This window comes from Brachionichthys hirsutus, chromosome 20, assembly GCF_040956055.1.
Source record: "Brachionichthys hirsutus isolate HB-005 chromosome 20, CSIRO-AGI_Bhir_v1, whole genome shotgun sequence".
NCBI classification, from domain to species: domain Eukaryota; kingdom Metazoa; phylum Chordata; class Actinopteri; order Lophiiformes; family Brachionichthyidae; genus Brachionichthys; species Brachionichthys hirsutus.
In genome coordinates this window covers 5,605,734-5,632,118 of record NC_090916.1, presented here as the reverse complement: position 1 = coordinate 5,632,118, position 26,385 = coordinate 5,605,734, and the positions used below count along the sequence as shown (strand labels likewise).

Genomic DNA, 26,385 nt, shown 5'->3' with positions numbered 1-26,385 from the left:
GAATCTCGGACGTTTTTGTCAAACGTGGACAGCCACACCGGCGGAGGAGTGATGAAGATTGAAGACGTACATATTTGGGGTGTTTATTTCATTGTCTGGGTCATAACCTTTATTACAAGAGACGCATAATCTTTAATATACTTGAATACAATGTATTCATTTATTTTATCTGTTAAGATTCTCAGAATCTCCAAGGCGAGAATGACACTGAAAGTATGAAGGAGTGATATTTTGCTGGAATATTTTGTGAAAAGAAGTTATATGTTATATCATACTTGCTTTTTTTTGTAGAGCAATTCTGAGTAACTTGTAGGTTCCTTTGTTTAAAGGAACCAATGTAGGTGGTCATGAAGCATTTTGTCAAAACATATAAGAGATTATATATAACCATTTTACATATTGGAGTGTGTGTGTGTGTGTGTGTGTGTGCACTTTTGCTGCATACATCTTCACTCCAGCAGCAAGGCTGACATGAAGATGAGAAGGAGTGTGAAGGGCACAGCACCTCAGGAGGAAAGACAAAACACACATGCGCACAAATAAAACTCCTCTCCTTTCTTTTCTTCTCTCTCCTCGATGACTCATCCCACCCAGGGACAGCGAGAGAGCGAGGGAGGAGAGAGAGAGGAGATGGATGGAGAGGGGAGAAGACATATGACACGAAAGGTTTTCTTCTTGTCCTTTACTTTCTCTTCTCTTTTATTCCGGGCATCATTGTGAACACCCTTTACTGCAGTATTATGTACCGGCACTGACTGGCTCTTCTCGCTTTAAATCACTTCTCCTCCTTTGCATTGCGCTGGCGCAGCTACTGACGGAAGCCGCTGAGCTCGGCCTCATGCTGAGCTTTGCTGCCGTCTGCCCCGCCGCAAGATCCCAAACCTCCATTAGTATCTGTATCTCTGCATCGGAGATCGCAGACCCAGTTGCTGCAAATCCCATAGTCTCTAATGTCTTTATCTTATGGTGTGAGGGTATTTGAGGAGGTCGAGGGACTCCTGAGGAGCTAGGAATGTTGTCACAAGAGGCGGATTGTAGCTCGCCGAAGGAGGTGCACTCTTGAGTCGGCTGTATTGCTGAGGAAGAGAGCGGATATGTCTGTATCGCTGACTGCAGCACAGCCCTGGGATAGTTGAGTGGTCAGCTCCCGTGTGCCTGTAGAGCAACACAGACACATGCCGCCCCCCCCCCCCCCCCCCCCTCCTGCACCAGCTGAACCCTTTAGGGGTTAGATATACATCTGATAAAAGAAAGAAAGAAAGAAAGAAAGGCATGTTAGACTGGGTTAAATGGGAATTTAATGATTGGAGATGAGTCAGACTGAGTTGCATCACTTATATGATGATGCAGTGATTATTTTTTTTAATGTATTTTTGTGTGTGTGTGTGGGGTGTGGGGGGGGGTATGAAATAATACCCAAAAGGTCCTCTGTTTAAATCCTGATGTACAAATCCAGTGTAAAAGCATTACCTAAATGGATTTGTGTTAACAAAGATCAATTTCCTCCTCAGTGTTTGCTTTAGCGTGACATTCCGTACCATGATGCAATTTTTACGTTGAAAATGACCATTGTTCAAAATTAATGCTCCTTTCCCTGCTTTTGGTCATTTTTACTGCTCTCACTTTCTGCCCTGCAGAAATGGCGGCATGATTGGAAGTGCTGCTAGATTGCCTCAGATAATGCAATGCTCTCAGGCGAGGCACAGGTGAGTGTGTGTGTGTGTGTGTGCATGTGGGACTTGACGGCTTCCTCAGTGGGGAATGTTCCTACCCAGAGATCCCAAATGATCCCCCCCAAAAAACGTCGGACACCAAGCCCAGACAAGTCTCCGCATTGGCAGCCCATGCTATAAACCCTCCAGAGGTTTCTGTGATTATTGGATGTCTGTGTTTGCAGCTTCCTCGTCTGAAATCTTAAACCCATTTGCAATGATTTCTTGAATTATGTGCGGGGAAAGAGTTGTTAAAAAGGCCACCAAAGCCTCACGGTCAGGAATGACGTCCTTACGTAACGACTTGGCTCTGCTTAGACTCCGGTTCTCACATCCTCACATGGAATTTTATATTCCACTTTTTAACCGGCCGTTTATCGTCGTTTTCCCTGATTCACAAAAATCACTGCTCTGGTTTCAACGTAACTTTAAGCACCACTTAGTTTTGCACGCTGCTGAGAGCTGCCATCCCCAGGAACGGAGGCCTTGGCAGGGGATAGTGTTGCGACACACTGGGTCTCCTCCTCCAGCCTGGAGCTCTGTGAGTCCTGCTTAGCAGGATGGGGGTGGGGGGGGCCCGGCCCAACAGGAAGCTCTGCTTGTCAGGCCCTGAGCGAGCGTGTTGAGTGTGCACTTGTCAGCCCGTGTGAGTTGGTGTCAGTTTGTCTACGCCGGCGCTTGAGGTGTTCGAAGGCAGCTACGACTCGGGGCCCGAGCGAGATTTATAATGTTGCGCACATGTTTGAGTGTGGATGTGGATTCTGTCACCCACTGGGCCTCACGCACATTCCAAAATAAACAGCTCCCACTGAGGATTACTATCGATCCGTGTGGAGCACTCAGCCGCACCGGGGGAAAGAGAGAGTGAGCTGGAACACAACTTCACCACTCTCTCTCTCTCTCTCTCTCTCTCTCTCTCCGCCTGTCTTCGTCTTCTGAGGAATGCTCTTTGACTGAAAGTCTGCAAAGAAGTGTAAGGGGTGATTGGGAAACACGGTCAACTAAACTGTTACAATGACAAACCACCACTAACTGGCTTTCAGACATATGAGACAACGTGTGTGTGTGTGTGTGTGTGTGTGTGTGTAAGAGAGAATGGTAAAACGAGTCAGGGAGTCTCTTTATGTCTCACTTATTTTTCTCCTCTGATGTAAGTGAAAATCTTTTTCTTGTCAGACTTTGAGGTTCGAGACGAAATGAGAGGAAAAAAGAGAGTGAAAAGTGGTGAAACAGAGAAAGACAGGCAGAATGGAAGAAGCTGTTTGATTGACGGCCAGCAGGCCTGCATGTTTCACATCAAACACATGGCGGCGGGCCCTCGTCCCCGCCCGGCCGAGCCCTCTGTCTTTTTTAAAGTGCAGCCACCTCAAGTCGTCAGAAGAATCTGCGACATGATCGGGGTCCCGTCCAGAGTCGTGATTAACATTTAGGTGCAGTCTGTATCCAGACAATATATGAAAACACAAAAGATACGTCTGCCGTAAGATGCTCAGGGTGTGTTTTTTGTTTTGATTGAACTATTATCCTATATCTGTCAAGTCTGTTACAGTTTGGCTTCTTTTCGGAAAAAGCCCCTGGAAGCCAAAAACCGAAGCATCTCGGTGCAGCCCTTAATATTTAAGCAACAATGAAAGTTTAAAAACATCCCGAGATATAATTTATTCAAAGGTTAAACACTTAGAAAGCTCAACTGACCTGTTTTATCGGGGCTGTGCGCCTTTAGACTGACTGACAGTCGCCTAGCAACATCAGAAAACATCACAGCTGCTTGACACAGTGCATTCTAAGTCCTGATTGGTGGCCTTCGAGCACAGTCGTTGATCTTTTAAGCCATCGTCACACTTTATTATCACGTTTTTTTATTTTTATTTGTCACCGACCCTAAAAATTGCCTCACTTTTCCGAGCTTAACTGTCACCTTCCTCTTCCTCTTTCGCAACCTTTCGCATGTTGTCACCTCCTCCTCTCATCCGTTTAAACCTCCCACCTCCTCCCCTCAACTGGTTTTTGGGGTTCAGAGCTATAGGATCTCCCCTGATGGCAAACTTCAGAAGTCTTCTTAAAGATCCCTGCTGTCACATCAGCTTAATGTCGCCCCCCCTGGGCTCCCAGTACAAACACACACACACACACACACACACACACACACACACATATGCACGCAGCCTCCCACTAATAAGAGGCAAAGGGAAAAGCAAACTGGATTTGAGGACTCGTAAACAAACACACTTCTTCCTTCCCAACAATTCTCTTTGATCGTTATCAAACTAAACTAATTCCTTGGTGCATTTTGCGTTTCCATCTCGCGTATTTGCGACACACTCGCCCATGAAATAAAACGAGAACAGATTTGAGCTTCCTGACTGCGGGCTTTCGGCAGGCCGGTCGGTGCCACATCTGCCAGATTCATTATTTCCAACGTCTGCGCGCAAGTCCTGGTTAACCATTTCTTGAGGCAACAGTGTTTACATCATGTGAAATCAAATCCTGGTTTATTCAGTTTATTCATTTACAACAAAGCTGGAGTCGCAGACGCTACATTTCTGATTGGACCTTTAGAGCTTCTTCTTTTTTCTTTAGTTCTTTCCATCCCAAAACTCATGAAAAAGCATCCATCTGTAAGTTCAAATAAAATCGACTTCAAGCTTTTCTCTTAAGGTTTCCAACTTCACTGTATTCGCAGAAAATAATAATAATAAAAATAATAAAATGTCCTTCAGTTTCTGGATCCCGTGGATCTGATCTCATGTCTCCCATAGGCGGGCCGTTGCCAGGACAACCTGATGACGCTCTGAGGGGAAAAAACGGGAGGGAGAAATGAGAGGGAGGTTTTGCAGGAGATGAGGAAGAAGGTAGCCGCATCAAAGATGAGGTTATTTGAGAAGATGACTCGCATGTTAAAATACAAGTGGGAGTTGATCAGTCCCTGAGCTTCAGACAGAAATGCAATTTGGTGACTATTTTACAAGTGGTTCGTGTGTGGGCGGTGTGACCTTGGGTGGATATAGTCACACACAAATGTAAAAAAAAAAGAAGAGGCTGCTCAGTGAGGTCCTGGCTTCAGCATGGAAACGGTGAAAATATCATTTCTGAAGCAAAGGACATGTCCCCTCTATCCTTCACCTATATAAAGGCTCCTACACCCCCCCCCCCCTAACATGGCTCTCTGCTTCTGCCTCTGCCCTGCTGTTGCCATAGTGACAGCTCCGTTATAGATACAAAACAACTTGCTGAGGAAAAACCTACCTCTTACCTTTGGATGTTCACGGTTCTAAATATCTTTCAGATGAGCTGAACAGCAGTTTGGAGACGACATATTTGCACATTTTCGTGCCGATGTTTGTTTTTGTCATCTTTGAAAAGTTGTATGCTGCCGGGGTATAATATTTCTACAGAGAAAACAATGATTATTCAACTATTTTAGTGTTTTTCTCAGTTGTATGACTGTGATTGATATATTCAACATAGACTGAGAACAAATTAATGTGTGTGGAGGACGAACGAAACATTTGCAATACTCATTTTCATTATCTCCCTGACGTAAAAACGATGGAATGCATAGAACTATTTATTTTTATTTTATTTGGTGCATACCTCTTAAACTACATAAAAGCTTCATGAAACTTAAAACATATTTTTAATACTGCTTTTTTAATTTTAAACTGTTGACACATTTTTATTTTGGTTGTTTCCATGGAAACACCACAAGGCGAGTCTGAAGGTTAATCATTTTTCAGAGTATTATTTGGGGAAACTATACATTCAGTTTCCCTAATTTACACACATATAAATCGAATTATTTAATTCGCTTTATATTTAATTTTGTGTGCAAATTATTATTATTTTTCCCGGTTTTCCATGAATACGAAATGTTTTGAAAAGAAATTTCCTCCCACCACTAAAAACATGCAAATTAGGCGAAGAGCGGCGGAAGATGAATGAATGAATGACTAGTAGAGGGAGACATGGTGATGCGTTCACGGCCCCGATTGAAGGGGAGTGCCGCCCGGTGGTGATGTTACCTTCCGGTGCTTCTTGTTCACTGTAGACATCGTTAGACGTGGCTTCAGGCAATATTAAAAAAATGCAACACAGACAGAGCATCGGTGAATCCTCCCGCTGGATCATAGACGATCTTTGGCTCCGTCTTCCGTACACAGATACATTGTTGCAGTTTACTCCACCGGCGCTAGGACCCAGGTCGGCCGCCGGGGGGGAAGTCCTCTGCTGCTGGCGGGGCAAGGAGGAGAAACACACATCCACGCACACACGTACGCACGCGCGCACACTCAACCGAGCTCCTCTCCGACGGAGGAGAGAGCGCGAGCGCAGAGAGTGATAAACAGAGGGAGAGAGAGAGAGAGAGAGAGACTACAGGAACGCAGCGGCTCGCGCGCGCGTGTGTGAGTGTGTGTGTGCGGGCTCGCTCGCTCGGTGGTAGAAACGACTGGCGAGGCGGATATGGAGGGGCTCGGGAAAAACGCTGGGAAGTGACCGAGCACGAGACGAAGAGAGGGGGAAGAAAAGAGTGAGAGAGAGGACGGACGGACAGAGGAGGAGAGGAGGAGAGAGTGACAGAAGGGAAGAAGGGAACGCAGAAGGAACCTAAGGTGACTTTACGGAGCTTCCATGGCTGTGCGCAGGTCTGGCAGAGGTGCGTGTGTGCGTGCGTGTTTGTGTGCGCGCGCGTGGTGTTGACATGTCCTGCACGGCTCTGCACTTAAAAGGGAAGAGTGGAAGGTGTGTGGGAAAGGAGGCTCTATGCGCGCGCGTGTGTGCGTGCGTGTGCGTGTGTGTTGAGCGTTGTTTTTCCACACGCTCAAAAGAGGCCAAAGTGTGTGAGAGCTGAGCCGACCGCTGTAAACTGGAGTGAAGGGATCAAAGGGAGCAGATAGTTTCAGGGAACAGACCCATTCCGGCACGCGCTCCTCAGGTAGACGCTTTAGGGTTGTGCCCCCCCCCCCCCCCCCGCACTTTCCTTCAGTGTGTGTGTGTGTGTGTGCGTAAATGCACGTTTGGATTTTCCAGGTCGCGCTCAGAGGTCGCAAAAGCCGCGGCGGATGGTTTTTGGGGTTTAGTTTCTTTGTGGAAGCGCGGATGACGCTGGAGGGAGTCGCAGCAGCTCCCGGTGACGTCGGCGTGCGTGACAGTGGTCGACGTGCACGTCGGGATATTTCCTGTCGATTTGGCATCTTTCGGAATGCGTTTAGAGAAGCCTCGCTCTTTGGTGATTATTGATCATCGCCTATTGACTAAGGATGAACCGTTGTTTATTTATCTGTTTCAATCTTTCCCGGTGTCTCCACCATCTGTTGCTTTTCCTGGAGGCACGTTCTTCACCAAAGTTTGTTTTTGTGCGAGTTTATTTTTTTTTCCATTACTATTGTTATTTTTTTTAGTTCTTGTTTGCAAACAGCTCGTTCCTGATGCTGGTTCTGTTCAGAAACGATGAAACAAGTCGATCGCGGCGTCGCCTCTAATGATAAATGATGATCCACATAGCAACTGGAGCTATGTCGTAACTAGGGCCGTAATTCTGGACTCTTTCTTTAATGCTATTTTGGTTTTCCGTAATGTTTTAGTATCAACTTCCTTGAAATACCCCAAAACAATGGAGAGAGGGGCGTCAACAATATCCCTAAGAGGTCACCGATTGGCTAGAGAGATTGCTCGCTGCTTCGTGACATCATTAATGCTTGACCGCCATTTTTTTAAACGGCCAAGCTAGTTCGGTGTTCCACACGTTCCTGTACTTCATACTACTGTTGAGAAGAACACAAGAGGTACGTGTCGCTATGGCGACCGGCTACACCGAGGATGCACTGTGGTAAACCGCCTTCAGAAAAGAGAGAGAGAGAGAGAGAGAGAGAGAGAGAGAAGAGCCGGTCCCCAATGTGGCAGAAGACACAGCTGGAGTCTAACGGCGCGTCCTTTCTGTGTTTAAGCTAACTCAACTTTGCGTTGCGGCGACGAACGCACACACTCAAAAACTTGTGTTTGCCTAATGTCAGCGCACAATCACTGAGATGTGTGTGCGTGTGTGTGTGTGTGTGTGTGTGTGCGTGTGTGTGCGCGCACCATAGATGGCAAACAGGTTGAGGGAGGCAGATCTGATCAGACGCACAGCAACAGAGGAGAGAGCGTGGCACAGGCTGAGCAGCAGCACATTGGATTACACACACACACACACACACACACACACACACACTCACACCGTGGCCAGCAGAACAGCTGGGGGAAATGTGTGTGTGTGTGTGTGTGTGTGTGTGTGCATCGGTGCCTTTGCGTGTGCAGGACTGTTTGCGTTTGTGTTATCGTTTGCTACTGTGACCGTCTGAGGTTGTGTAAATACGCAAATAATGATCTGTCATGTTCTCAGACACACACACACGCACACACACGCACACACACGCACACACACACACACGCACACACACACACACGCACACACACACGCACACACACACGCACACACACACACACGCACACACACACGCACGCGTGCACACAACCCCGGACTGGACGTGGGAGATGGAGGAGGGAGGAATAAGTGATCGTATTCCAGTAGCAAGAGATCAAATAGAAGCTGCGATCGCGATGGAGGCCTTTTGACCAGGAGAACGAGGAGGAGAACGAGAGCAGAGGAGACGGGGGCTGACGTGCTCACTCCGGGAGTGCTCATTCATAATTCACCTCCATGGCAAACGTTCATTCACATATTGCCCCCCCCCCCCCTCCATGGCTGCGCTCAATGGAGCCCTCGCCTCTCCACCTCCTCCCTGTCTCTGAATGGAAACGAACCTTTAGCGCGACGTTCCGTTAGCCCGCGCCTTCTTCTTCTTCTTCTTCTTCCTCTTCCTCTTCCTTGTTCCTGGTCCACCGTGGCTCTTTTGAGATCGAGTCCTTTTTCAATAAGTTGTACGACTGAATTTGCGTAAATTGAATATTGAACTCAGACTCCACCCTCGGCACTGATGGCTCAGTGAGTCGGTGCCCTCAGTACAACTGCTCTTAGTCTGATCCCCCCCCCCCAGCAGCGCTAAAGCAGTCCATAATGGATCTATAATTCATGCCAATGAATCGAACAGTCTGTGTTTTGCATCCGACGGGTTTTCTCGGATGCCAGAAGGATGATTAATTCAGTGTAAATGCTCAGGAATGGTTGCTTTAATATTTCTGCGTGTATTAACGTTGCCCGGAGGTTCACTCTATCCCACCGCTGCGCTCTGGTCGCCCGTAGGGCGGGATGTCAGGATGTGACGGTGGAGACGTGCGCCTCATCATCAAATGGAAATGGAACGTTTGGAGGTCTTTGGGTTCGCAGGGGTGATGCGGTTAGCTCAAAGGGGATCTCGCATCGCATGCCTGGAGGGGGCGCTGTTTGTTTCGTACGTGGAGCGCACTAACGTTCAGCAATGCAAAGAATCAGAGCGAAACACTTCCCGTGTCATCACAGTACTCTACATATTATAGTACCGGTATATAGTACCACCGCTGTCAGGGGTCTGACTCCCAGTGGACACAAGTACCCTAAATATAGCTAAACTAATTAACCCCCCCCCCAACTCCTCCACATTGAGAAATAAATCTAAAATTAATGTCTCCTGTTGGCGACCATTCATCTCTGGGTCAATGAAAAGACCAGAGAAGATATTCCATGACAATAAAACAGAGGAAAGTACTTCCTGTTTGTATTAATGCCATGAGAAGAGAGATAGTTTTTTTAAGCAAACATTTACCTTCGGGACAGACTAAATCTGATCCGGATAGACTGTAAATGTATTGAATTAAGTGCAGTGTATTTATTTTTTTTGCATAATGCACATTTAAACTACATCCACACAGAAAAGTAGTCCCACGGTTTAGGCGCAAGCTCCTCCTCTTTAGAGCGTCAAACAAACAGAAAATATTGCTTTAAAGCACAACAAAGCTGAACGGACAGAAGGCAAACCTCCTCCGTTCATCTTTTCATTCTTTCTTCCACTTTCTTTCTCTCCAGTTTTCTTACTGGTGAACTTTGCCCCGCCACGCACTGCGTCACGAGTTTTAACAAGCAGCGAGTTAAAAAGCAAAGCGTCACGCTGCAAACGGAAACACAGCCGGCCTAAAGTGGCCAAGACTGCTGAGAGACGAATATAATGCTCCTCTGTGTCCCCCAGGTTGTACTTGTCCTCAATAGGCCTCCTGCCGATTTGAAATGGACTCATTGTCCACAGTGCTGGGGACCTCTGCTCAATTAGCCCCTCCCTCCAGAGTCGTGCTGAGCTCTCGCCTCACAAGCCCAAAGCAGACAGTGGATTGTGTGAGCGGCGTCAAGCGCGCTGTTGCACGCAGAAAGACGTCTGTGTGTTTATAAATAGAGTTTATTAATGGTGGGGGGGGGGGGGGTCAAGTTTACAAGTAGTGAAGTCATGTTTGGGTTAGATCCATAACCGTCCAATCGGAGGGCAGCTGTGGGGAGAATCAACTCTGGATCAGAATCAGACTGTACGTGTGTGTGTGTGTGTGTGTTTCAGCGGCGGAAGCATGCACACAGTGACGCTGCGCTGGTTGCCTGGCAACACAGGAACGTGGGCGGAAGGATTTCCTGTGCTTAGGAAGCTTTGTGTATCAGTGGCGGGGAGTGAGTGTGTGTGCGTTTCGGTGCTGAAGTGTTCTGAATATACTCTCTACCTCGACTTGAAGTGGTGCACAAAAAGTCACTGAAGACACACACACACACACACACACACACACACACAGAGGTTGTGTGTACAGTCAGGCAGAGGGCGGGCTCAAGAAGCCCTTTTCGGGCTGTTGAGTTGGATTGTCGTTGCGTAACTCCTCCGGCCGGGTCTCTCCTCCTCTTCCTCCCGCGTCACAGCCGCCGCGCTCACGACCGGCTGCCTCCCACCAATGATGTCATTCCAATACCTCACTTTATGTCTCCTCTCACACATGAGATTACAATTATGTGTTCTCGTCCTGGACGCAATCACACACACACACACACACACACACAAAACAAAAACACCGACCCGCACAGCGTGTCTGTCCTGCAGGCGCTGGACCCCATGATTACATAATTGACATTGAGCTTGGCTCCCTCTCACTGTCGCTCAGTGACATCACAAGTGTGTGCGTGTGTGTGTGCGTGCGTGTGCGTGTGCCATCGTTTGCGGAGACACCGATGACCCGAGGAGACATCTGATTTACGTAATGTGTTTACTCCTTCCCTTCGTTTCCCTTCTTTCCCCTCCAAGCGGGAAGACTTCACGGACGCTTGTTGTTTTCCGTAGACGCGAGTCTTCTCGAGACGCTCGTGCGACGCACGCCACGTTGTGTGTGTGTCGCTGGGCCGGCCATCCTCCACTAGTTCTCCCCCCCTCTAACCGCTGGACTGAAGGGAAATCACGTCGCACACTGACTCGACCTCCTCACGCGAAACGATTGGTTAAGAAATGGTTAAAAAATACACACACAAACAAAACAAAATGTTTGCACAATAAACTGATTAGCCTTAGCTTGGCCTGACCTAACCGCAAACAGCCGAGTGTACATTCCATTAACTTCCCTGCAGCTTACCAATGACCAGCAAACGCACGCACGCACACACACACACACACATATAAACACAATGCTCTCGCACACGCTTTAGCTCATAGCGACCAAATAAATCATAGATCTACGGACTCCAAGTGAATCCGGACTGTGGACACAGCTTTAAGATTTTGGGATAAGTCACACTCACATGTTTACCCCCCCACCCGCTCTCTGTCCCACCCCTAGGAGTCTTAGGGCCTTACTCAGCGTCTGTGTGTCCATGCGTGGGTCTGTTCCCTGGCAATGTGAGGGGAAAAAATACCTTCCCATATGATGTAAACACCAAAGTGCTGGTGCGTGCGTGTGTGTGTGTGTGTGTGTGTGTGTGCGTGCGTGTGTGTGTGTGTGTGTGTGTGACCGGCATTCTCCAGGATCTGATTCGTTGTCTGCAACAGTTTTCCAAATGATTCCACAAGGCCACGCAGTTTTGTTTTAAAGACGAGTTTCTCTGCCGTCTCTCCTTTGGAGACGGAGACGGAGACGGAGACGGAGACGGAGACGGAGGGGCTGACGTATGACGTCAACTTCTGAAGCAGGGAATGCTTATCGATTGTTTTTTTTAAAGTCATTGACTTTATGATGGTTTGACAGCGTTATATAACAGTAATCTCCAAGTCTTTTGAAGTCTGGTTTGTTGCTTGATGTAAGCCTCACATACTAAATGTGGAAGGTGTATTTAAAAATACTTTTGCTCGTATTAATTAGGCCCGAGCGCCTATCTCGGCGCAATGGGCTATCTTTTGTTGTTGTTGTTGTTGTTGTTGTTGTTGTTCTTGTGTCAGTTTTTTTTTTTTTTAAATCTAATCAATTGATGTTTCATCTTATCTCAGTCAACGGAAGCAAACTACTGTCGTGTATTTTTAAACCACGCACAACTGCTGAAGTTCCTTCGTCGGAGAAGTCAAGCGGTTCTGTCACGTTAGTGCGTCGTATCGCTGACGAAGTGTGTCGTGAGGATTTTGCGTGACCCGTTTTGATGATATTTTGTGTTTTGAGCGCCACATTGTTTCAGCATCGTGACTCACACGTGTTCGACAGTCAGATACAAGAGCAAAAAAAAAAACTCAAATATGTCAGGTTACATTTTTTTTTTATTCGCTGCTTGACACAAAAGCAAAGCCTGCGAGCTTTTCATTTCCCTCCACTGATTTACAAGAAATATCTGTTTGTTCCACAACCGAGATTTTAATAATAGCTTATTAAAACTGTTGTTTTTGCAGATATATCCCCGCGTGTTCCCTCCCCAGTCGTCTGTGCCGGTGTCAGAGTTGCAGCCGTGAAGACTGTGAAAGTGCAGCGGCGGCGGCGAGCTGAACCAACGATGGTAGCAGTAGCGAGAGGGGGACTTGTGTTTGTAAAGACTTAATAATACTTCAAGTGACGACAGCGTGAACGGTACTGTCTGAGCAGGAATAGCACATCGCAGGTATCTGGTGACGTGTCCGGGATCTGTTCCTATTGGCTCGTTGTTAATGATCGGGTACGCTGGGTCGCTATCCGCTGGTTTGTGCGCTGTGGCTCATTATCTGATGTAAATAATAAACGTAAACATATTCTCGTGAAAACAACATTTGACTTTCAACGTAACTCCAGTCAGATCTGGCCAGTGAGACGCCGCTGCAAAGTATATCTGGTGTACTTGTTGCTAGGCATTTTATTTTTTGTCACAATACCCATGTGACCTTCCGACCCTGCCAAGCCTGGTGTTACTGTCCTCGTCTCACACTGTGTGCGTGTGTGTGTGTGTGTGTGTGTTATCCGAGACGATGGTGCGACTGCCGCATAGCAACCGAGAACAGCTGTGATTTCCACCGTGCTCTGGACCAGGGCGCGCTTGCTTGTGCGACGAGCCTTTTGGATGTTTGTGTGCAGTTTTTGTTTGTATTGTTGTTTTTTGTCCCTCGGCAGCCTCCATCCCTGCCAATCTGTGCACAAACTCACAATAACACCACATGGCATGTTGTCATTTCCACAGCATGATAGCAACATAGAGTCAATCAGCCAAAATGCAACCTCCCCTCCCTTCTCACTAGCACACACACACACACACACACACACACACACACACACACACACACACACACAGACACACACGCTCACACAACTCTGTTGTCAAATTCCTGCTGAAAATAGAGAGCAGCGGGAGCGACGGAGAAGTCGTTTCCCTGAAGATCCATTCATGTAAAATACTGTTATTCAACCCCCCCCCCCCCCCCCTCTTATTCAATCGTCTTATTCATCTCTCTCTTGACTGCAAACCAAACACGCCTGCTTCACGGCAAGAGCCTTTGTGTCAGCGTGCACACCAGCACTCGCGCGTGTGTGTGTGTGTGTGTGTGTGTGTGTGTGTGTGCGCATGTGTGCGTGTGCTTCTCCGCTCTCCTCCATGAGAGGAATGTCCTTGGCCTGTCCGACCTGCCTGCTCCCACTTAGCCCTCAGTCCAGCACCGGGGGGGCAGGTTCTCTCGCCCCACTCCAGCCAATCAGGAGCCCTGGCAGTTAATGACATCGGTCAGCGGCGGCGGCGGGGGGGGGTCTTTAGGCCCAGCCCCTCGAGGTGATTCGTCTGAGGGAGAGTGCTCTTATTGTTATGATGATTAAGTGTTATATGAAGGGCTATCAGAGGAGAGCCCCTTAATGAAAGTGGAGCACAGAGAAGCGGAGGCGGCTCAGCTACAGAGGGAGGCGGGGCCAAACTAAGCTAGAAGTGGCGGAAGACCAGAATGCGAGAGAGGAGGAAAATCAGAGGAGTTTTAGGTGGGGGGGGGCAGGCCTGAATATTCAGCAGCTGTGTCCAGACTTGCTGACTGTGTGTGTTCATGCCTTGAATGCACCGTGCGAGGCAGACGCCGTGCACAGGAAGCCACAGCAGGACAGCGAGAAGGACGGAGCAAATGGTCGGACGCCAAACGCGAGACAAAAAAGATGTGTGGGTTTGTTTTTTTCCTTACATCGGCCCGATTCTGTTTTCCAGTCTGTCTCTGTGGGACTGCAAGTGTGAACTCTGGGAGTTCCCCCCCCTCGCCATTTTGGTTATAGAAAAGTGTGGAACGCCCTGCCTCAGAGGAAAATTCCATCCTCCGCTGCTCCTGCGCTGTTGTAAATCATCAGGCTGGGGATGTCAACACATTCACGCGTTGTCATTTGCCTCGCGTCCCCCCTTCCCACGGCCTGTCGCCATCTTCACTTAGAGTCGTACTACGTTTCCCACAATGCCCAGATATCCTTCAGGCTTATATGTTTTGAAGGAGGATGCAGTTGAGTGGCTCCAGCACACTTTCCTTAGGATGGGCTGCACTGAAGGCATGGAGAGTGAGCCCCACCCTTCAAGGTTGTCCACACATGATCAGTGACCTGAGCTGCACCGGCTGCACATTCGGCACTGTGAGCTCAGCTCAGAGCTGAGTCGTCATAAATTTCAAGAGCTGTTAAATTGATGTTCAACAAATAAAACACTTTTATTGTAGAGCAGTCAGCGTTCGGTCTGGCTTTAGCCCCCCTCATTAATTTGAGCGAGGCCGATCCATTCATGCTGGGGGGGGGGGGGGGGGTGAGGGGCAATGAGGTGCTCTGCCAAAAAGGAAAGTCAGCGCGTTGTTGTTTTGCAAAGAAGATGAACTTTTGCCTGTTTTGGTCTGAAAGCCAATTTTCTTTTTTTTTTAACTTTCTTGTCTACAGACTCTAAAGTTTAGTTCAGTTTGTGTTAGTATCACACCAACAATCATACATAGTTGGATCAGGGTCAACAATCACTCGGTAAAAACAGGGCCGCATCCCCATCCTCTCAGCCAGAACATTTTGACAACGCATTGACCTCAGACAGGTTAGCATTGCAACATCCCATGGCAACACACTGCATTGGCCAATCCAATCCAATCCAGGCACGTGCAGCTTAGTTCTACTTTTTACCTCATCACTATCCTGACGAACCCTCTCCACCATTTTTTAGTTGGTGCCACTGCAGAGTTTAGGCATCGCCTTTGGGCCTGCTCTTTCCCGGATTTTGCGTTTGTTGCATTTGAGCAGGACGTCTTGCAGCGTATCTAAAGCCTTAGGGCTCCTGTCCCTGGAAGCATGCTCCGGTTAGCCTGCTTGGGGGGGGGGGGGGGGGGATATATGTGTGCTAGTGCTAATATTAGAAAGGGTGTGTCATCGTGTGGAGACCTTCAGTCGGCTGGTGCGTTTCCTTCCCTCAGTTTGTCCACGTCACTGGCGTTCATTCATTCAGCACTTGACAGACTACAGAAAATATATTAGACACAAAATATATTCTGTGATTAATTATTCGTTTCTTTGATGATTTTTATTTGATATTTGATAAGTAATAAGGAGTTTCAGTGTCACAAACTACGAGCAAGCCATGCAGTAGACTCTCTGGCATGCAGTAATGGGGATGTTTATTTTTTTTAGAGACTTCAATAACAGGGTTATCGTCATTAATATTGATGCAAAATATAAACCTATAAACCCAAAAATAACCTTCAACGGACTTAAGGTTTCCTCACCGGCGGTGAAAGCTTAAATAAATAAAAGGAGCGGTAATTATCAGAATCAGATTGGAACGGATAAATCGTATCGTAGATCAAGCAAAGCTCCATGGCGGTACGTTAGAACGACAGACGGGAGAGGTGGGGGGCAGATAAACAAGGCCTTCCCTCCGTGTTACTCTAGAAATCTCCAGCCAACAAGGAAGCTCATATATTTTTGCACTGGCAGAGAGAGAAGAACCCCCCCCCCCGCCCCCTCTGCTCAAATCACCCCTGGCTGAAGGAATGTAGCCGAAAACGAGGGACTCGAGATAGAAGATCAGAGGCCTTAATACGATCCTCGTTGTTCTCCCGCTTCCCATCGCCTGTGTTCTCTGCATCAGGAGTGAAACAGCCTTTGATGAATATCTACAAAGAGATTTGGAGACTTATAAAGAGCGCCAATTTAACCAGGTATGTTATCTTAAGCCTGGTAATTTGGGAATTCAATACACTCAAAGGGGGGAAGCGGGGGGGACGACCGACGGTGTTTATCAGGCGGACTAGCATCAGGTTGATCCTTTGAAATGAAGAGCTTCCTTGCTATCTCATCAAAGGCTGACCGTATCTTCAGATACGGGGTTATCGGCGCTCTCAGCACCATCCCTTCAATTTGTGATCTTTTTCTTTCTGCTGGGAATAAGTGGACTGTAAGCGTGTATCAGGCGATATTGAAATGCTGCGAATGACCTAAGGATACAACTCCCCGTCATTCTTGCTGTACCCCCCCCCCCCCCCACCCTCCTGTCATTTACATTTGTGACCACCATCTTCTTTGCTCACAGCTATACTCTTTGGCTTTGCCGCTGAGAAAATGAAAGGAGGGGATGGAGGAATGGTGAAGATTAATCAAATAGAATCCGGGCGGGCTGGCGGAGTTAAAAATCATTCAGAGTTCATGTGAAGACAAGCCTCTGTCCAAATGTTATTTAACTTGTATTTATACTGCCGCCACCCCACAGATTGGAAATCTCCTCCATCTAGGGAGGCGGGCCAGGGAGCAGCATCCAGACAAACGTCAAATCTCACGCAGTGAAACACAGAAATACGAGACGCAATTGAAGCCACATAGCCGAGAGATTACGTTGTAAGCCGGACCAATAGGCAAACACCTCGGCGTCGCTGCCAAACCCGAGTTCCTGCCTAAACAAAGCTAAGACGACGCCATATTGAGTCTGGCTCCAGCGCCTTCGTTAACCGTGTAAACTCACTGAAATGGCTCCCGGTGCACGAAGGCGCTTCAGCCCTGAGCTGAAACACATTTTACTGCACCCACCCCAGTGAAGAAAAAAGAAAACAGTGTGTGTGTGTGTGTGTCCCCCCCCAAGTTTGGGGTGGACTGGTGGGGGGGGGTTGGGTTTTGTTATTGGATATTTCATTTTTGGGTTTGCTGCAAAAAACAAGTATAGATTTCCCGATACCAAGTGTGTTCCATAAAGTTCCGATTTATTACCAACATATTTTCTTATATTTTGCCGACATGTCGAAGAGGCAGTTTATTACACACAAACGTGCATGTCTTAGAGGCAAATCACATGCGTTCACATCAATTCTGCACTCGCACTTGAATAAAACATGCAAATGAACTTCGCAGCAAGGTGAGCTCTATGAAGAGCAAAGCGTCTGAAAACGGATTCCTCATATCACCTTTCCTGTTTGTGAGTTAGTAAACAGCCTGCGTTTTGTTTAATCAGCATTCGGGACACATTTCAGTTGACATAAGGTATCTTGTGCAGTGTTAAAAACAGCTTGTAGGAGTGGGAGGAAGGAGCGAAGTTATGCGAGCAGAGAGAGTCGTGTCGTCAGCAAACGCAGACCGGAGAGGACTGGAGAGACGTCTGACAAACTGCTGCCTCACTGCCTTCTCCTTCCCTTTCCCCCGACAACCACAGATTTTCTACGCTCCTCTTGCCAACGATGATCTAAACCCGACCCTGATACACTTCCTGAACCAAACATGAAGCCATTCTTGATCTTCTACCATAAAGTTTGAGCTCATCCGTTTATTAATTCCAATCTGCCCTTTTGTTTTCTGACAAATTTGCAAAAAGAAAAGGGCCCAAAAAAGGCATGGAGAGAACGCAGAGAGAGAGAGAGAGAGAGAGAGATGGAGGGTGGACCTTTGGAACTGGATGTCCTCTTCCAGTAGTTGTTGCCATGTTTTTTTTTGTTGTTGTTGCTGGGACAAACTGTCGGCCAGTGGCTGAGAGCCTGAGCTGCTGTTTGTTAAAGATAAGTGAAAAAGCCAGAGGGGAGAGACGGATACAGACAGACAGAGAGAGAGAGAGAGAGAGCTGCTTAAAAAAAAAAAAATGTCCGTCCTGTTTGTCTGCAGGACATCCAGCTGAAAAGCTCTCACCACCTCAAAGCCCATGCTCCTCTGTTTAAACGCTTCACCGGGCATTTGTCTGACCCTCTCTGCTCTCAAGGCTCTGTCGGCTTTGATATCGTATAGTGTTTCTGGCTGTCTCTCTCTCTCTCTCCTTCTCTCTCTTTCTCTTCCCCATCCTACAATATAGTAGAAGAACGCAGAGCGCCAGCAGGGACCTGCTCACCATCAGACAAGAAAAGACAGGGAGGCCTTAGGGGGCAGGGGACGTGGAAAAGGTGGCAAGGAAAAAGAACAACTGTTGTCTTTTAATCATTATTATTGTCATCTTTTTGTCATCAGGTAGCATTCGATCAAATTAAAGATCAAAATGTAAAGTATTAAATTGTGAAACTAGTTTTTTTTTTCATCTTACCTTTCCAAACCTGACAAATCTGGTCCCCTTTGAGAAGCTAAAGCAAATTTGTGCTATTCAGGTTTTAAATGATGATTTCATCCTGGACGGTGAAGGGGGTCGTTTCACATCGTGGTGAATGTGCTTTTTCACCATCTTTCCGGGAGTCCAATGAAACGTTTACTCACGTTTAGAACGGATTTGTGAAGGTATTTTAGGTATTTTAGCATTTAAAGGCGCGATTTATCTCACTTGTCTGGCGATGCCGTGCTGTGGAGATAACAAAGTAGATGGTCATGCCTGAAAGAATGCAACACACTGCTAGATGTTCCTCTTTTTTTATGGTATATGGATTAAATGGAGAAACGACATGCTGCCATTAGGCTGATCTAATCTCTCCTTGCCTTCTGCTCCATACCGCAAAAAAAAGAAAATCCAAATATAATATCCCATAAAGGAGCTACGGGGTTGAATTAATTCAATTTGAAATGTTTCTTTTTTATGAGACACAGGATCTATGACATGCAATCAGCTTATTGAGGTGAGTGACCACTCTGTTTGAAAATCCCCAGGATGGATCGAGAGAGGCTTCTTTCTCTCGCCAATGATCTTTAGTGGCGCTCCCCCCCCCCCTTCTGGCTTACAAATGCAGCTCCAGCTACACGATGGTAGAGTCTCATTTGTGCCTCTGGCTACGTTTGTCATTTTAACCATCAAAAGCAAACGATCAGCGCTCCGTTATAACAGCGGCACGCATGCGATTGAATCTTTTTCTGCATTTCAACTTTGCTTTTCTCGTAAAACAGATCAAGGCCAAAATGAAGCGATAGCTCGGTTAGCCTCTCAGCCCGTCAGATATTGCTATTTGAATAGATCTGAACTGCATGTCGAATGTTGATCATCTCCCCATCTCCCTTTTGTAGGAGAGATTAGATCGGCCAGATTAGGAACCGAGCAGCAACTGTCTGATCGTGCACAAACCCGTGATGCGTCCGGGTCCAGAGTTTTGTCATGACCATTTCTATTTCTACAGAAGGCCCTGGGCCTGGGCTTTTTATAAGCATGACCTGACCGTTGCAGCGTTTCCACCACACACTAGCCCTGCGCTCCACTAAGGGACCTCCAGGCCCTCCAAGCGTTCACGTTTGCAACCTCGGTTTGCTTCTGTGTCTGATTGTTCGTCATCCTCAGAGAGCCAGAGCGAGCGTGACTTCATGATATCCGGCTGCTGCTGGCGAATCGCACCAAACTGTGTCTGTGTTTGCCCGACGAATGCCTGTTTGCTTTGTGGGTTTGCGTCTTTGGAGGACGACGGCCTGCGTGCGCGCGTGTGGTCTTGAATTATTCAAATTCAATATTTGATTTTCATGCGCGTGCTTTTCTGAGCTTTGTGGTTGTTGAGTGTACGTCTGTTTTTAAACAGCATAAGCCTTTCGGTGGTATCATTTTTCAGTTTGAAAGTTCTGGGGCTCAGGTCCCCTAAAATACACAGCACATCATCTGCTCATTATCTGCCTAGTCGATCTGCCAATAGACACAGAGGCTATGTTCATTTCTTTAGCAACTCGCCCCCCCCCCCAACTCTAACATATGCTTTGGGTGGAAAGAAAGAATACATTATTATATAAGTATTTTCATCAATATCTTACCCCCATCCCATCCCCCCCATGATCATGATTTATTAATTGACTGTCGAGTCCATAACATTTTACAAAGCATGCAAAAAAAACGAAAAAAAAAAAACAACAACCCGTACTTGAGCGTCTCAAAGCCAAAAGCGACATCCTCAAATTGCTTGTTTTGTCAGATTAACTGTCCAAAAACCCAAAGATTTTCAATTTACTGCGGCGTCAAACAGAGGAAAAGCTGCCAATCCTCACATTTTAGAATCTGGAAACGAGCCATGGCTCCGGGGATAATAAGTCCGTCTGTCCGTCCGCCGCAGGCTGAGATATCTCAACTACTATTTGACGGATTGCCATGAAATTTTGTACAGTCGTTCATTACATCCCCTGAAGACGAATCCCACCGACAGGATCCGGATCCCCAACTTCTATTATAGTGCCACCAGAAGGTCAAATTCAAGTTATGATTATGATTATTGTTATTATTATGATGATGATGATTCTTCTTGTGCAGCTTAAACCTGACTGAGCATCTGAAGTCTGTTATTTCTGTGAGCAATCCGGCAACGAAACCCACCAGCCATCTCCTGAGAAAGTGCAAATTAATTTGTACATTTCACGAATCATTCAGTCATTTCAGCGCTTGATTGTAACCCTCCGTAGACATTGGTCAATATTTGATCGGAACACTCTCAAGGTTAATTAGATTTTCAACATCTGCTTTTCAAGTATGAACCAGGCCAGCGGTGCTCTGGTGTATTTCCTGTAAGACCGACTTGGTCCCCCTGGAGGGGCAGGTGAAGGAAGCCATGTGTGTTTGTGCATGTTTCTACATGTGTGTGTGTGTGTGTGTGTGCGTGCGTGCGTGTGCACCTGTGGGCAGAGCAGCGGCTGGGATCGAGGGGGTCAGCGGCGGTCCTCCGGGGACATCCTGAACCCCGCGACCTCTCGTCCACAAGTCCCTGCCGCTGCGGCCGACATTAAAGGAAGACACGGTCAGACCTTACAGGATGGGATTGTCCCCGCTCTGCTTCCGTCAGGCCGTCAGGGAAGAGCAAAGACGTTTGGAAGTAGGAGGGGGAAACGATTCCATGGGTTGGAAATGCAGAACAACTAGTTATTATTTTCTGGTCTCTGAGAGAGTTCTCACCCCCCCCCCCCCCAACCCTTCTCCATTTCGGCCTCCCTGTCCCCCTTCCGTCCGTCCACCATGTGTCGGAGGCATAAAGGTCGTCCTTTTGTCATCAAAACTCCAGATTAGTTTTGCCTCGGTGCATCCGACTCTCTCCTTTATCACCGTGTGGCCAGAGGAGCCGCAAGATTCAGCTCACCCCTCTGCAAAGTAATAACTCGTACTCCATTCTTCATCGCTATCTCCCGTGCTACTATTACTACTGCATTTTGGGTTGGAGGGATTATTTTCACGCCGCTGGCTTTATTGTGCTGTATGTGAAAGGTTGGCAGCTAGGCGAGTGTAGCGGGAGGATGTGACGCGCAACATATTTCACTGGCTGCGATCAAACCGACAAAGTTGTAATCGTCGCCTTCGGCCCGGCGCTGAGGCCCGGCGCTGAGGCCCGGCGCTGAGGCCCGGCGCAGAGGACCCGGCGCTGAGGCCCGGCGCTGAGGCCCGGCGCTGACGGCATGTCATCAGCGCTCGTTGGTTTTATTTGAATATTCTGTGACTTGATGACTTTAGGAATTTCTCTGAAAAATCAGTTTGGCAAATTTTCCAGCCGCGTTCAGGAAATGAAACCGAATGGGGCACATTATTGAAAACGTGTCTTCTGGGTTCAGCACCCGACTCGCACGTGAGCTGGAAAAGAAAGGGAACAAAATAATAATCTGCCATCGGGGAATGATCTAGTGAGGATTATGTAAATGGGGTGTGTGATTTTAGACAAGTATCTGCAAGAGAGAGCGCGACTGCAATGTTAGCCGACACCTTGTTAGCGGGCGGCCCCAAAGCCTGGCGCGAGGCTCAGAGGTCAGCGGAGTACGTCAAGCGGATTAGGTTCCAAGAATTAGTTATGATTTCTCAATTCAGTGAATCAGCGCCGAAATGAATTGAAGATTGTTGTTGAATTAAATATTCTGCTGGTGAATTTATTCATTTAGCATCTGCTGCCATTTACAATGATGTCATTGAACAGAGGCTCTTTCACGTACGGAGGACGCTTGGGTGTTCGGAGCATGTGTTAATTCTCAGCCTTTGTTACCTGACAGAATATCATGCAGCCTATGAATGAGTGAATGAGTGAATGAATGAATTTTATTCCAGTTCACATTTCAATGAGACAGCGAGAACAGAAAACGCACCGTACAGATTACAGACGCTTTGAATCCAATCCGTTTGCACCGATACTTGGATGGAGACATGTGCACGCAGCCGATGCTCAAAACACAATGCATAGGAAGAAAAACACACACACACACACACACACACACACACACACACATGTGCTTGCTAAGCCAAAACGTGGACATGCCAAACAGAGATGAACACAAATCAAAACAAAGCATGCAAACACAAAATAGATCCAGAGAATGAAGAAGACAGAGAGAAAAGCACAGTCCCATCTGTCAAACAAATGTGAGGGTGCTTCTCACACACACACACACACACACACACACACACACACTGGAGTGCATTTACACACACGCGGCAGGCGTCATTTAGTCTGAAATTGAGCGATATCTGCCTTTGTCCTTTCGCAGTTGGTCTGAGGGGCTGCCGTAGAAGTTGCATGAAAGTTTGTTTAGAACTGAGTGTGTAAGCTTTATGAGAGCCCACATGGTGGCACACACACACACACACACACACATGCACACACACACACACACACACACACACACACACACACACACACACACACACGCTCAAGGCACGAGGCTCGGGCGGCAGCTCGCGCTGGCCCCAACCAACAGTGAGGAGTTTGTTGTCATAGCAACAGTAAAATCAGACGGCTTTACTGTCAGCCGTAATGTTTCATGGCTCCCCTTGCCGCCATGGCAACATAACAAGGAGGAGGAAGAAGGGATGGCGGGCATCAAAGCCATCGCTGCCTTCCAGTGGACTCCCACCAGCAGCAACGCTGTGATGCCCTTCTGAAGACAAAGACGTGCACACACACACACACACACACACAAAGAGGCGCACGCCTTTCTGAGGCCCGTCCCTTTGATTGTGCACTGCCTCATTTTCAGCGGGCTCATTTGACTTCATTACGCTCAGAGTCGACGTTGGTGCAGCAGCATTCGGACCTCAGACGGGCACAGCTTGGTGTCATGTGAAAGGAGGAGAGGGGCGGAGGTCAGAGATGTGCCGCTCCGTGAGGCGTCTCCCGGCGCCGCCGGTGAGCCGCCTGTACGGCACGCCGATCGCCGGGCAAAGCGGCCGCACGTCGTGCTGCTATATTTAGTTATCAACGCTGATAGGAGACCGGGAGGAACGCAGGAGACTCGCAGAGAGGGAGAGAAAACGTTGGGTGAGCCGAGTTGTTTTGCTCTGTTGCCATGGTGACACATCAGCCGGAGCTGCGGCGAAGTGACAGTTGTCACTGCACGGGCGGGTTGCCATGGGTGACAGCTGTCAGTCAATCGCAAAGAGTGAGGGGGGGGGGGGGCAGATCGGCCCACGATCACCTTGGATTAGAGAGTCAGCGCGCCACGCAAGCCAGAACATATCTAGACTTAATCCTCGTGCACTAATGGCATGGCTCTGTGGTGTGTGTGTGTGCGTGTGTGTGTGCGTGCGCAGGCATTCGTTTTTGTACCTTTTGCACATATTTTTGGGAACTTTCCTTCTACCCTTCCTTTGCTGTGACGCGTCTTCATGCTAAATGATTTCTGTCCCGTCCCGTGCGTGCTGTTTGTCCACCCGGTGAGGGGTGTGTGTTTGTGTGTTTGTGTGTTTGTGTGTTCGTGTGCGTGCTGAAACACGTGCACAGATTACATTTCTCTGTAGCCGTTGGGCCCTTCCCACAGCTGCCTCTGATCGGGTCCCGATGCCCCTTCGATGACCGCTCTCCGTCTGCGTCTAACAAGCCGCTGCTCTTAGATTCAGGGGATAATTGATGATTGGGATTTGGTGAGATTTGTACTCACAGTTGAACGTCTTCTTCATCCTTAACACCCCCCCCCCCCCCCCCCCCCATTGTGATCGTATCTGGACATTCGTCAGGTTCTGAATCCGGCAGCTGAAGCTGATTCTGCTCTCCGCCGCAGCTCCCACCTCGATGCCAGCATTCAGTCCGGAGCCAATCGTCTCTGTGACCCCCGTGACCCCGTGGCCATCGGCCCTTAAACAGTGGTCCACTTGTTATGACAGCAGCCCCACGCAATGTCAATACTTTGCTGGTAGTCCGGTAATTAGAGGGTACTTGTACAAGGCAAGACTAAATATGCCCTCCCAGTCGGAGCGCGATAAAAAGCCCCTCAGATCCAACACGGCCTGATTGGGGGTGTGTTCACAGTCGCGTCTCCGCCCTTTGAACTCTTTACGCGTGAAAATGGCTGGATTCCTGAACTGACCCTTTTTTTCCCCCTCCATTCTTTTCTCGCCCTCTTTCTTCCCTTTCTGCTGTCCCCCCCTCCAGGAGTGAGCCCTGGGCTGGATGGGACCCACCATGCCCCCCAGTAAGAAGGCCCAGAGCCCCAGCAGTGGCGCCAGTGCCTCACAGGGCATGAGCCCGCCGTACCGGCAGGGCGACGCCGCCACGGCGGCCGCCGAGGCCGAGGCGGCCGACCTGTCCCTGTCCCTGTCCGCCTCTTTCTCCAAAGCCGAGGACGAGGAGCTCACCAGCCTTTCCTGGCTCCACGAGAGCACGGATCTCCTCAACAGCTTCAGCCACTCCGGGCTGCGTAGCGTCTCCCCCCTGCAGGACCCCGACGGCCAGCATCCCCGCTCGCCGTCCTCCTCGTCTCCCTCCCCGGACGACCCCCTGCTCAGCGACTCGCACTCGGCGTATGACTTGGCCGCAGGGGCCAACCGGAAACCGCCGTACTCCTTCAGCTGCCTGATCTTCATGGCCATCGAGGACGCGCCAAATAAGCGCCTGCCGGTGAAGGATATCTATGGCTGGATCCTGGAGCACTTTCCTTATTTTGCAAGCGCCCCCACAGGCTGGAAGAACTCAGTGCGCCACAATTTGTCGCTCAACAAGTGCTTCAAGAAGGTGGATAAAGACCGGAGCCAGGTAACGCCCTCGCCAGACACGTAGCATCGAAATTAGGCTCGTCAAAACATTACTTTGCGCCTAAATGAACATTTCCAATATCAATTCTTCTAATTTCGTGTTTTCACATTTTTTTTTTCTTGCAGTCTTCCTGCTCCTGTTCGGAATAGTTATTTGGTGAAATAGCACTGTTACCATGGTAACACACACACACAGACACAACCCATAATTCCACCATCATGTGTGGTTGTAACTTATTCGACTGGCAGACAGTTATCCGCCGTTTACAGCCACATCCATCTTGAAGTCAAACATATTCTGTATTTTGTCTACAGCTGTTCCAGATCCGGCCCGATCAATACTTGATGATGCCGGCTTTTATAGTTCTCCTTCGCTCAGACGTTCTCTTCCTCTCCAGTGGGAACAGCGTTTCGCTTTTGATTTTTAGTTTCAATAACAGCCTCTTATTAGTGGATTTCCTATCCAGTTTGGACTCCATTAAAGACTCGGGGTAAACGGGCAAAGAATCCCTCCCTCAATTAGGGCTAAATTACTACTGGAGGATTTCATCTCGCCTGAGGGTGATGGAGGGGGGGGGGGGGGGGTTGGTTTGTCAGCAGCTTGCTGCCACTGATTTAATACGCTTTCACACGGCTGTTCTCTGAAATCACGAACACATGATAACATTTGTTGGCGTTTAATTTTCCCAGGATATTGGAATGGATTAAACGTATATGCAAGTGGACAAATGGGCGTGCATTCAGCAGAGGCGCCACCTTCAGGCTGAGACGGGGTCAAAACAAGGATTGTAAAGGGGCATTTTTATGTGTTGCGATACATAAAAAATGCAGGAAGTTTCAAAGGATAGGCAAATAGTTTTTCAGTTTGGATGCATCAATAATTATCATTTTAGTATTTATCCTCTTCTAATACGACCACTGGGATTAATCTCTGATGTGGTTGTACAGGTATGTGGCTCCGCCCTCTTTTACACAAGGTGTTGGCCGACCTGCCGCTTCAGCATTCTGTACGAAAGATTT

General features: G+C 48.1%; 1 protein-coding gene across 1 annotated transcript in view; it reads left to right on the top strand.

Annotated features, from left to right (window-relative positions):
• Window positions 1–6,002: 6,002 nt before the first annotated feature.
• Window positions 6,003–26,385, top strand: part of ches1 (checkpoint suppressor 1) — a 28,383-nt gene continuing 8,000 nt past the window's right edge. Inside the window, exons 1-3 of the mRNA XM_068754071.1 lie at window positions 6,003–6,322; window positions 24,767–25,386; window positions 25,492–25,504. Of these exons, the coding sequence (XP_068610172.1) occupies window positions 24,785–25,386; window positions 25,492–25,504 (615 nt within the window). The 5' untranslated portion in view covers window positions 6,003–6,322; window positions 24,767–24,784. The remainder of the gene's footprint in view (window positions 6,323–24,766; window positions 25,387–25,491; window positions 25,505–26,385) is intronic.